This window comes from Delphinapterus leucas, chromosome 4 (assembly GCF_059928025.1).
Source record: "Delphinapterus leucas isolate spDelLeu-1000000601 "Yukka" chromosome 4, BTC_Dleu_Yukka2, whole genome shotgun sequence".
In the NCBI taxonomy this organism is placed as follows: Eukaryota; Metazoa; Chordata; class Mammalia; order Artiodactyla; family Monodontidae; genus Delphinapterus; species Delphinapterus leucas.
In genome coordinates, this window is record NC_143132.1 from 48,300,843 (window position 1) to 48,313,991 (window position 13,149).

The window sequence follows — 13,149 nt, forward strand, 5'->3', positions numbered from 1 at the left end:
AGTTGTGGTGTATGGGCTTAGTTGCTCCGTGGCATGTGGGATCTTCCTGGACCAGGGCTCGAACCCGTGTCCCCTGCACTGGCAGGTGGATTCTTAGCCACTGCGCCACCAGCGAAGTCCGAGGCAAAATCTTTTACGAAGTTCTTCATTGAAAATTTCAAAATTTATGTTTATTTAATGTTGCATCTTGTCCCGTGTCACTTGAGCCTCTGATCTGGCTTCCAAATGATGCTTTACTCTCTCATTTCTCACTTCTTGCCCCAGGCAGCTCCTGCTTCTGCTTTGACCTGAGGAATCATCACTACCCCATCTCTCAATTTTCCCAGTTGTAGCTAGGAACAGGTTTTAACATTAAACAAGACTTCACTAATTGCTTGAGGATGAAGCGTGAGTCAATTACAACAAAGAACCTTAAGCTGCTCTCAGAGTCCACAAGCCCTACTCCCTCTGGAAGACCACCCTGTGGGTGCCTTTCTTGCCAGCTTCTAGCTGGCCCTAGTGTAGCAGGGATCAGTTTATTTCTCCTCAATGGCAAGCCCCTTTCCTGGGAGCCTAGAGAGATGAAGTGTTTTCCCCTCATTCCAGGCTAAGGTTCATCCCCTTATCCCCTGCCCCAGGTTCTGACCTCTCTTTAGGCAGATTGATAGTAGTATTATTCACTTCTTTTAGGAATATTTTACCTCTGTCTATATTTGTGTGGTTTAATCCAATCTCAAACCATCTCAAAGACATCAGAATACTATTATTGGACAGCAGTTCATTTCCCCAAATCTGGATTAGTCCGTTCTAAAAAGCAAAGAAAAACTGTCTTTGGAGAAAATCTGGAACTTTTTTTTCATTCTTTCTACAGTCTTCAGTTCCCCAAACTCTGCAAGAAATTGCTCAAAAAATAATTTCAGAGGCAAAAGCACTCTAAACGCATATATTTCACTCTCAAACAGAATTTTTCAGAGACTTTTAACTGCAGAAAGGTCATACTCTTTACAGTACTGAAAGAATATAACTTCTCATCCCGAATTCACTTTACCTATCTGGTGAACAACTGGGGACCAAGTAAGTTCAAATTGCTTTTTGCCTAGTCTCCGTCTTAGAAGGCAAAGTTCCTTGCAACTTTTAAAACAGCCCTGCCCCCATGCCCAGATTTTATCACCTATTCCCACCTTCCCCCCAAATTTTAGGCTTCAGTCTAAAGCCAGCGCACTTCTTACATAAACAGGCATATTCAAAACAAATGCTTTAGATAAGAGAGAAGGGAACAGTATTTAGGGTACGCTCAAATATCTTATTTCCAAAAAGGCTTCTGGAATCCTTAATCAGCCTTAATTTCCCAGCCTTTATCTTTTACACAGTCATAAGTTTGTCCCTCTCGTAAACGCTATTCGGAACGCCTTGCTCACAAACTGATTCATTTCCATTCCCAGCACAGTTCTTGGCAAAGCGTAGGCGCCCAATAATGAATGAATGAGTTTGTGGAAGGAAGGCGGGAAAAGGATTAGTTTTCTGGAGATATGACTAGGAGAACTACAATGGCCACAAGACAAGAAACAGCCAAACTTGGACTAACGCCCACTTTAAACCTGCTCTCAAAGTCTAAAACAGCAAATTACGCCCCGCCTACGGGCGAGAGACAGGAAATACTAGCGTTCCGGAAAACCGGAAGTGCCTTGTCACGCCTCGCGCATGCGTGCATCCATCCAGCTCGCATTTCCTACCCTCAGTCTTCCAGTGAGAAAGCACAGATTCAGGCTCCTGTAGGCTGCGGCGTTGTCAGTCTCCCTCCCCTCGGCGCTGCGCATGCCTGCTGGGTTGATTTGCTCGTTGTAAGGCGGAGCGAAAGGACAGATTTTCTTCTTGTTCCCGCCCCTTTTCTTTCCCCACCTGCCACGTACTGGGCCCGAGCTCTCGCTGGGCTTGGTGGGTCCGTGCGATTGGCCGGGGCCCGCGCGAGCCTGCCAGCGAGGTGCAGCGGCCCCGGAGGGCAACCGAGTGGGCCGTGACAGCAGCCTTCCCCCAACGCCCCAGAGCCCGGCGGTGGCGGCCTCTCACCGGTCGGATCAGCTGAGACCCGCGGAGGGGCGGCAGCGGCAGCCTCGGGAAACCGGTATGGCCGCTGGAGACGGGGGCGCGGCTGATCTCTCGGGCGAGGCGGGCCAGGAGACGTGGAAAACGCTGGGAGGGCCTCGTTCGAACCGGCGGGCGCGGGACGGGTGGGGTCGGAGGGGTCGTGGGGAGGGCTGGACGTCGGGCGGACGGAGGCCGGACTGGGCCTCGCGTGGGGGAGGGGAGGCCACGTCCGGGGAGGGGAAGGGAGGGGAGGGGGACCCCGCTGGCCACAGTGGCAGCGAAGCGGGCCCTCTGAGGGGCTCTTAGGGGTGTTTGGGTCAGCAAGGGCACTTGCGCGGATTCCGCCTGACTTCTAGGGGTTGCACTGCCCGAGGGAGAGGAGAGGGACTTTGGGAGGCCTGGGGTGGTCCAGTGCCTAACCCTCAGAGGGGCTTGGAAGGGTGAGAAGGGTGGAGAATGGCGCCTATGGGAATAAGTTAATTGGGGTCACTTAGGAGAAACCTTGTTCCTTGGCTATGTCAGTCCTTAATCAAGCGCCGTCTGGAGGTCCAACCCAGTTTGATAGTGGTGATGACAACTAACTTTTAAGAGTTTACTTTGCTAGGCACTGTGCTAAGTATTTTAGATGCATGGTCTCATTTAATCATCACAAGGATTCTTCCAAATTTAGATATTCCCATTTTGAATGTGATGAAAGTGAGGCTTGGCGAAGTATTTGCCTAAGGTCACACAGCTAGTAGGGGATATCTTTACCATCTTGCTACACTGCCTCTGGTAAGGCAGGATTTGAGGCTCCTTGCATTCTTTAGACTACTCAAGGGTTTGGTTTTGCTTAGGATTTCTTAAAGGAAATTGCTACCCTCTGGAGGTGCCTAAGCAGGCCCCTCTGAATTTGAGCAGGGCCCTAACTACAGGGCTAGTGGAACTGGAGGTTTGGTCACTGAACCTACATCCTGGTTTAAGAGGCAGGCTTTTTATGTGTTTCCTTGGGCCTGTCACTTTATTCTCCAGTTCTGAGAACAGTGTTCTTGTTGGAAGATTTCATAAGTTAGTGGCTGTGTCATTTCTGGATTTCAGAGGGAGTGGGGCAAGGACAAGAAGAAAGAAGGAGAAATGGGGAGAAGAAAAAGCTGTAAGAATTTCACCAGCAGCCCTAGGAACTAGTAGTTCACAGCAGTCTCTACCTTGTGATTGAAGTTAGAGAAAAAGAGGACCTGGATTCTACAGTTACGTAAACAAATGTGGGGATGGGATTTTCCCTTCCAGGGTACTCTTATTTTTGTGATAACTTGTGTGCATGCCTTATGGAGATGACTGCACAAACTGGGGACAACCTTAGGAAAGAAGGCCTGGTTCCTGGCTACAGGTAGGTTACAGTCCTGGTTACAGTCCAGTGCAACCAGTAAGTGAATTTGCAGGCAAACGTGGCAGATGCAAAGTAAAAGAGACTCATAGTTTCAGATCCATTGTAACTGAGCAACAATTCCTTCATGATCAAAAGGATTATATCAATTATATTTAATGTTGGAAATTTCTCTTGATTAGGAATATGTCTGTTGAAGGGAGTCACTTCTAGCTACGTAAAGAAGGTACAGTGTGAAGGTTTGACTTAGTAACTGATCTGATCGTACAGCTTTCTTCTCTCAGTCCCTCTTTCAGAACTTTTTTATTTGTCATACATCTTTTGTTTAGGGAACGAAAACAAGTTTTTAAATACTATATGTCAGGCACTATTTTAGATGCTGCTGAGAATAGGTAGAACCATCTGCTGAAGCTAAGCCCTGGTCCTTAACTACATTATTGACGGTTTACACATCCTGTAGGTAAGAGAAGGTTACATAGATTGATTTGCTGAAGTTCTTTATTATTCTCAGGCTGCAAGGCAAACAAGGTGGAATCTTTACCATCTTGTTGAAGTAATGATACTTCAGAGCTTGGCATATAGTAGGTATTTAAGTATTTCCCAAATGAAGAGGGTTGGTTTGGCTAACAGGTGAAGGGGTTTTATGGAGGTTTCAATTAATCAGAGTCTTCATGAGAAGTCTTTTGTCAGAATTGGCAGATAAAAAGCTAGCTGTATTCGTATTTTATGTCAGGACAAGCATAGCATCCAGATCGTAGAACACAGTCCACTCTGTTCTGAACTGACCTTAGAGTGTTAGATTCAATATTTTTTGCCCCATTTTAAGATGGGGCATTAAAGATTCACTCATAAAATTAATTTGTTCGGAGGATGTCAAGGGGGTCTAGAGACATTCATTTAAGGAGTAGTTAATTGGAAGGACATGGGGCATTTATATGAAGAATATTAGGGCATTTATTTGTACTATTCATGAAATGAATTAAGATTCATGAAAACTTTCTTAAGTATTTGAAGCATTGATGTGTTGGGGGCCAGGTGGAGTGCTTTCACACACACACACAAAGGAGTAAATGTAGAGAATTATGAGCACTAAATGTGTTAATGAAAGAACACATTTAAGAAGAGAAAACAGAAAGCTGCTAGTAGAAAAGCATGGTGTTGAAACCAGAATGTGTCCAGTAGGAGATTATAAGGTACTTTAAATAGTCTGAGAGATCATTTGCTTGGGGCAGGAGGAGGAAGGAGTTGATGCTAGGGAAATGCTCCGTGGTTACAGATAATGTGTTCAAGGACATCTTGGTCTTGGAAAGAAGAGATAGGCCTTGAGAAGAAGAGATATTAATACATTAATTAAGCATAAGTGTATTTTCTGTTGTTATACGGTAATGGTATAAATTACTAGAGACCTCAGACATTATTTTGAATTTAGGATTACAGAGTCATTACAGGAGAAGTGCACTGAATAACCTGAAATAAGATTAAAATACAACCCAAGAAGGGAAAATTCAATAGCAAGTTAGTTCTCTGACACTGTCTTATTCTTCAAATGTGCTGTCTAATCACACACACTCAGGTTTGGGGAAGGGGTGTGTTATGGAAGATGTAGAAACAATAGTGGACAGTCTTGTTAGAAAGCTCAGGAGGGTATCACTGATTTGTTCTTTGTCCTCAAGTTTCCAAAATAGAAAAATTGGAGAAAATACTCGTGAGGTCTTTCTTATTTTAGTGAGAAAACTTTGAGACTATTTTAGTGTTCACACATGCTCTTCTCTTCAGGGCTAGCAGTTAGTATATACAGGCTAATAGAGTTTGGAAGCCAGTATTTATTTTCCCCTTCATTTAACGGCTGTTGAATGATTAACCGTGTGCTAGGCACTGTTCTAGGCTCGGGAAATACAGTGAACAAAACCATTTATTTCCCTACTTTCTAGTGGAAAAGACAGTAAAAAATGAATACATTTTTAATATTTGGTAGTGATAAGTGCTTTGCAGAAAAATGAAGCAGGATAAGAAAGTGACTGTGAAGCCACTTTAAGTTAGATGGCCAGGGAAAACCTCTGAGAAATTAACAATTGATCAGGGATCTGAATCATGTGAGGAGTGTGAAAAGGGCTCAAGATAAAGGAAGCAGCAAGTGCCAAGTCTTGAGAAGGAGAATGTGAATTATGAGTGTAGCAGGGTAGCCAGGGAGAGAGGTGGGAAATGAGGTTAAATACTTGGCCAGGGACCAGAGGTCAGGTCATGACCTTGTAGTTCTGGCTTTTACCAAGAGTGAGATGGGAATCTATTGGAAGATTTTGAAGTAGTGATACTAGATTTTATTTAACAGGATAACTCTGATGTGTTGAGAATAGATTAAAAGCAGACAAAGGTAAAGGGCAGGCAGACCAGTTAGGAGTCTTTTGCAATAATCCAGGCAATAGATGATGGTGGCTTGGATTAAGTTGATAGAGGTGAAGGTACTAAAGTGACTGCATTCTAGAGATATTTTAAAGGTTGTGGCAACTAGATTTGTTGGCAATTTGGTGTATGTAAGGTGTGAGGAAAAGAGAGAAACCGAGATTTTTTTTTTTATCTTGAACAACTTAGAAGGAGAATTGTTATTAACTGAGATGGAGAAGACTACAGGAGAAGCAGATTTTGAGGGGAAGATGAGGACTTTGTTCTAGACGTGTTAAGTAAGAAATCTAAATCAGATAAGCAGTTAAATATATGGGTAAAATAATAATGGATATAAAATAATAAAACTTATTTTCTTAGGCTCATAATAAAGCCACCTCCAGACCTTTTTTTTTGTGTGTGTGATGTGCGGGCTGTTGTAGCCTCTCCCGTTGCGGAGCATAGGCTCCATACGCGCAGGCTCAGTGGCCATGGCTCAAGGGCCCAGCCACTCCGCGGCATGTGGGATCCTCCCGGACCGGGGCACGAACCCACGTACCCTGCATCGGCAGGCGGACTCTCAACCACTGCGCCACCAGGGAAGCCCCAGAGCATTTTTTAAAAATAAATTTATTTATTTATTTTAGGCTGCATTGGGTCTTTGCTGCACGCGGGCTTCTCATTGCAGTGGCTTCTCGTTGCAGAGCATGGGCTCTGGGCACGCGGGCTCAGTAGTTGCGGCGCGCTGGCTCTAGAGCGCAGGCTCAGTAGTTGTGGTGCATGGGCTTAATTGCTCCGCGGCATGTGGGATCTTCCCAGGACCAGGGCTTGTACCCGTGTCCCCTGCATTAGCAGGCGGATTCTTGACCACTGTGCCAACAGGGAAGTCCCTCCAGACCATTTTAACGTGAATATGGTAACGCTGGAACAGTGGATCTCCTTTGAAGGCCAGAATTTCTTAGATTCTAATCGTAGCTTTGCTTTTCAACTTTTAAAATATGTTTTATAGCTGTTTAATCATCAAAACCATTTTGTCAGCCTTTCTCTAGAGTTGTATATATAGAACATCCTGGAGTCCACCATGAATGGGCAGTTGGATCTGAGTGGGAAGCTAATTATCAAAGCTCAACTTGGAGAGGATATTCGACGAATTCCCATTCATAATGAAGATATTACTTATGATGAATTAGTGCTAATGATGCAGAGAGTCTTCAGAGGAAAACTTCTGAGTAATGATGAAGTTATAATAAAATATAAAGATGAAGGTAAGAGTGTTTCTCAAGTTAGTTTTTAAAAGTCTAAATATTATATGTGTTCTTTTGCCCATTTTTCATTGAAATCAGAATAAAAATTGTTTCCTTCCATGGTAATTGAGTACCACTTTCTTTTATTTAATGGAATGTTCATGTAGTTATAATTCTTTTTTAAGTTAAAAATAGCTAAGTGATTTATTATTAGAAGGGGGTTTTAAGTGATAGGACACTTTTACACATTTTTACAAGCCATTTTTTTTTTTTCTCTTATGCCTGTGCAAATTCTGGCTTCCATTTTGCTTTAAAACGAAACTTTTACTTGTGTTTCCCAAAGTGAAAGGGATGTTAGTAGGTATTGAATGAGAAAGGATTTCATGGTCAACTAAGTCTGGGAAAGATGGTTTAAAACAAGACAAATGTATTTATTGCAGGAATTTTCAGAACATGTAATATACTGATGTACGATGTCAGTTTATGCAGTGTTCTCAGGCTCATTGGGCCACAAAACTTTTTATGGAGATGGGTTTTATATGGCAGATGTTTCATCAGACACATAGTAGAATTATAGTAGTAGACTGTCTTTATTTCTTTCTCTTTAAACCTGCCTTCTTTGTTAACATCTCTACTGATAATTGTGCTTTAGGTGGTTACCAGTATCTTTCTTATCGCTGAATTTATTTCCAGTCTATTTCACCTTGATCTCAATACTTGGCACTGCTATCCACACCATCCTTTTTTAAATACCCTTACCCCTTAATATCTCTGACACTGTGTTGTCTCAATTTTCTTCTTACCACTAATAGCTTCTTCTCTGTTTCTCTCTGTGTGTTGGCTTGAAGTAATGCCAGCTGTTACAGTGGAAATCTTAGAATCTCAATGGTTTAACACTCAAGAAATCATTCAGGGACCCAGGTTGACAGGGACCCAGCTCTGATATATTCAACACATGGCTAACAAGCTCACCTTGAGCACTGACATCCAGCAAGCAGCTGCATGAAGACAGAGTGTAGAGAATCACATGGGAGACTGTACTCTCTAGGCCTAGTTTCTGCTCACATCACATTGGTCACATGACTGTGTTGATGTCAGTAGGTTGGGAAATATCCCTGGTTGGACAGGCACTTTCCAACAACTTACACTGAGGAAGGGGAGTATAAATCATTGATGATCAGCTAAGCTGATTATTTCACTACAGGTGTAATTCTCCTTTCTTTTTTTGCAATGTATCATCTAATGGTACCCAGAACTAATTTTTGAGGGTCACCCATGTTAAGGAACAAAAAAGGAGAGCAGTTTTCTTCCTGTTCTCTTCCCTAGTAATCTCATCTACTTACAATACATCGACTTTCAACTTACAATACATTGACCTTCAACTGTTTGACTTCCAAATGTGTGCCTAAATTTGATAAGTTTGTCCTTTTTTTTTTTTGACTTTACAACTCGTTTTTAATGGTTTTACCTCAGATGATTTGCTCTTACCTCAAACTTGGCATATCTTAAACTGAGTTTACTGTTTTACTGGCTCTCTCTTATTTTTGTTTAGGGAAGGGTCAGCATACTTTTTCTTTAAAGGATCAGATAATAAATATTTTAGCATTGTGGGTCACATAAGGCCTCTGTCTCATCTTCTTTTTTCTAGAACCTCTACAAATATAAAAACCATTCTTAGTTTGAGGTCCTGTAAACAAGGATTTGTCCATTGGTTGCAGTTTGTAACCCCCTAGCTTTGGGTATCCTCATTGTTGAAACTTCCACATCTCGTTATCACATTGAATTTGTTTTTCATCATGGTTTTTTTTTTGTTTGTTTTGTTTTTGTTTTTTTTTTTTTGTGGTACATGGGCCTCTCACTGTTGTGGCCTCTCTCGTTGCGGAGCACAGGCTCCGGATGCGCAGGCTCAGTGGCCATGGCTCACGGGCCTAGCCGCTCCGCAGCATGTGGGATCTTCCCGGACCGGGGCACAAACCCGTGTCCCCTGCATTGGCAGGCGGACTCTCAACCACTGCGCCACCAGGGAAGCCCCATCGTGCTTTTGAGTGCTTTGAATTGTACAGATTTGTGTTCCATAGACTCTTAGGCATGAGGATAGAGGACTGACTTAGGTAAAGAGTTCCTGCCATCAGAGATATTGTTTCTGTTGTAGAAATCAGAAAAGAAAAAGGCAGTTATAGAAAGTTTCCTTCTTTTACATATATACTTTATTTTCTTAAAAATATGTTTATGAGTAGAATCCCTGAAGTTGAGCATTAGATGTTTTTGTTGTAAAATATGGATGTGGCTGTAAAGAGCAAAAAACAAGGATAAAATCCTCAGTTATGGCTTTTATTGCCATCTTTGTCCAAAATAAGTCTGCCTAATCAGTGTTAAAATTGGTGTAGCAGAGCATCGCTGGAGCAGCCTCCCCAGGCACCCTCCTTTCCCACAGCTGTGTCGAAGATACCTTGCAGAGGCCCCTGATCAGTTCCTTGCTGTGACTGCTTTTCTGTTCTTTCTCTAGCAATTTTTTTCCTAGCCCTTAGAAAGCTTTTGAACAGGCAGTTGATATGCTAATTATAGTATTCTTTATCCTTGGGATCTAGGGTATTTCAGAATCTTGTGTATATTTTTCCTGTGGAGAATTGATAGTTTCCGTCTCAGCATCGAGATGGTCAGGGACCTGAAAGACTCCACTGTCTATCCATTTATTAGGACAATTCTGCAAAAAGATATTTTTTTTAACAACCTTTTTAGTTACTGTTGTATGTGGCTTCCCCTCCATTTGTGTCAGTGGAGTTTTACTGTACTTAGAATTAAAATATGAACCTTGAGAATCATTATTACTTTAATTTCTTTTTTTTAAAATAAACTTATTTATTTATGGCTGTGTAGGGTCTTTGTCGCTGTGTGTGGGCTTTCTCTAGTTGGGGCGAGCGCGGGCTACTCTTCCTTGCTGTGTGCAGGCTTCTCATTGTGGTGGCTTCTCTTGTTGTGGAGTACAGGCTCTAGGTGCATGGGCTTCAGTAGTTGTGGCACATGGTCTCAGTAGATGTGGCGTGCAGGCTCAGTAGTTGTGGCGCACAGGTTTAGTTGCTCCGCAGCATGTGGGATATTCCCGGACCAGGGTTCAAACTCATGTCCCCTGCATTGGCAGGCGGATTCTTAACCACTGCGCCACCAGGTAAGTCCTTATTACTTTAATTTCTGATAAATACATTTAAATTTTTTAGAATGGAAAAGATTTCAGTCTAAACTGTAATCTCCTGGTGACTAGTAAAAGATTACTTAATGTATTAATCTTAGCTATGTGTTTGTTGGCTCTTCTTCTGAGGATATGATAAATATCTTGCCATAAAAGTAATAAGTGAAATTGATTTAGTATCATTTGAACAAATACATCTTTCCTAGATCCTTTATATTTAAGGTTTTTATGGGAGATGCTAATTATGCTCTGTGATCTACATTTTGCATTTAATTGAACATATATCCTAGTTTACTACTAATTCAAATCTGAAACTTTTTTTTGTTTGTTTCAGATGGAGATCTTATAACAATTTTTGATAGTTCTGACCTTTCCTTTGCAATTCAGTGTAGTAGGATACTGAAACTGACGTTATTTGGTAAGTGGTAAACTTTCTAATAAATTTACTATTCATTGTATTTTTATGAAAAACTGTTTAGCTTTTTTCGTAAAGACTCAGAATTAAGTGGTAACTTTCCAGCTATATCAGAATTTTTAAATTATTAAGGCTTAACTATATTTTTCTTTGAAGATAAGTAAAAAGTAGACATATTTTAAATAACCCATCTGCTCGGTTACCCTAAATAATAATGTGTGCCACTTGTATAAGTGTTTCTAGGACTGAAAATAATTGCAGTGTTAAAACTACCTTTATTAAGTTTAGTTCTCTAAGAATATATAATTATCTTTTCTAATGTAGTATGTTTTTACTTATTCTCAGGGTTTAACATATAGGCCTGATACTTTTTAGAAATTATTTTTCAAGGAGTACTTAAAGATTAGAGATAGTTCTGATAAAAAACAAATATAAGACTAATTTTAATCTATTAGATTTTGTTTTCTTATAGATCATGACAGATTTGCAAGGCAGAATGCTTAAGGGACAAGATAGAAGTGATTGCAGAGTTAAAGTGGTAGTATGATTATGTGAAAAATAAAATGTGGACTTTTTTTCTGGATGTTTTGGTTAGCATTTTAAAAAAATTTTGTGGCTCAAGTGGGGCAAAGGAAGTACCCTTTTAAAACTCAGGCAAACTGGGTGTTTGTCAGGAAACAAATTGTAATAAGCTTACCGGAAAAAAAAAATTATGTGGCACTGACCATTACAGTTCCATGAAATATGATCATGGCCAATTGATTTAATTTGTATTTATTTTCTCTCCATCTAGGAAGGGTGAACATGAATCATTTTAAAATGCTAACAAAAACTGTTAAAAATTTTTTTAAATAAAAGGTATCTTTTTACAATATTGAAAGAGATTTTAGATACTTAGCCACTATTGGCCATCTATCAAGCAGATTAGGTAAACTGAATCTTCATCCCAGAAACACTGAGGATGTGCTAAATAAACTATTTCAAATATATTTTTTGAATTACACACCTGAGCTTACTCAAGAACTTGAGGAAAATGTCAGGGACCAAAATATAGTTGGAGTTAAAAACCAGCACCTGAAGTACCAAAAGCTGAGACTTGGGATGCTTTTGGTGGTGATGGTGAAGGTTTTAGTGTGCATAATCTAAGGATTTGTCATTTGGTATCTACGTGGTATAGGCCTTGGGTCCTAGACCCTCAGTGGCTATACTCTCAAAAAGAATATTGTAGAAGAAAAATATCTCTTAGTTGGTAGAGTCAAGGAATTGACAGGGGAAATTCTCATATACCCTGGGATGCCAGGGGTTTGCAAAGGCTCCCTTGAGGATTCATAACCGGTGGTCCTTTGGGAACTCCCAAGCCCAGATACTACCACGAAAAATTGCAAGAAACAAAGGCAGAAATCTCTCTGGAGGGTGTATGTTCTCAGTTCAAATCACATAGGCTTCTCACAGATAAAATCCTGTTGATGAACTTAGAGGTCAAAACTGTAAGACACATGAAACATCCATGTAAGCAAGAAACAATGGATACAACTAATAGTAGGATTAGATTTCCAAGAACTTCAGTTAGTAGAAGTGATAATAAAATATATATTAAAAGTTATTGGACATAAAAGAAGAAATAAGAATATAAGAACTAGGCACTATGAAAAAAGGAACCGATTAAAAACTTAAGGTAGATAAATAACAAGGAACTACATTATAGCACAGGGGACTGTATTACAAGATTCAACCATCTTGTAATAACCTATAATGGAAAAGAATCTGGAAAAGATATATATATATATATATATAACTGAATCACTGTGATGTACACCTGTACACCTGAAACTAGCACAACATTGTAAATCAGCTATACATCAATACCCCCCCATAAAAAAGAACTTAAGATAACTTGTGGAAATGAAAAATATTAGTCAACTAAAATTGAAATTAAATACTAAGTGGTGAGTTAGAACAGCAGATTAGTCACAGCCAAAGAGGGAATTAGTAAAGTGGAAGGTGGTCTAAAGAAATGACAGAATAGAGCACAAAAACACAGAGATGGAGAATAATGAGAGGGAATTTGAGAAAGTCCAGCTTATTTCCATTAAGACTTTAAAGAAGGAGAGAATAGGGGAGTGGAAATATATGAGGAAGTAATGACTAAAGAATTTTTCAGAATTATATAAAAGATATAAACGCTCAGTTTCAGGAGGCACAGTGAGTCCTGAGCAGGGTAAGTAAAAATAAATCTCCATTGGATGTATTGTCATGAAGCTGGAGAATATATAAGACAAAGAGATAATCTTAAAAGTAGCCTGAGTGAATCAGCCTGTAGACTGATCACCTACAAAGCAATTAGACTGTTAGTAGACTTCTTCACAGTAACAATAACAGAAATTGGAAGACAATAGAATAACATCTTCCACTGTTCAGAAAAAGATGGGTAGAAAGGTAGCATTCTGTAGTCTGCTAAACTTAAGGAATAAGGGGAAATAACATTTTCAAACAAAGA

At 40.4% G+C, this 13,149-nt stretch overlaps 1 protein-coding gene across 5 annotated transcripts in view; it reads left to right on the forward strand.

Annotated features, from left to right (window-relative positions):
- The first annotated feature begins 1,705 nt into the window (after positions 1-1,705).
- Positions 1,706-13,149, forward strand: part of TFG (trafficking from ER to golgi regulator) — a 44,930-nt gene continuing 33,486 nt past the window's right edge. For 2 of the 5 annotated variants that reach the window (XM_022590334.3, XM_022590485.3), the window contains exons 1-3: positions 1,707-2,101; positions 6,845-7,071; positions 10,572-10,655. In XM_022590334.3, coding sequence (XP_022446042.1) covers positions 6,888-7,071; positions 10,572-10,655 — 268 coding nt within the window. In that variant the 5' untranslated portion in view covers positions 1,707-2,101; positions 6,845-6,887. Of the gene's footprint in view, positions 2,102-6,844; positions 7,072-10,571; positions 10,656-13,149 lie in introns of all 5 variants that reach the window. The other 3 variants (XM_022590265.2, XM_022590413.3, XM_089910455.1) reach the window with 2 other exon arrangements.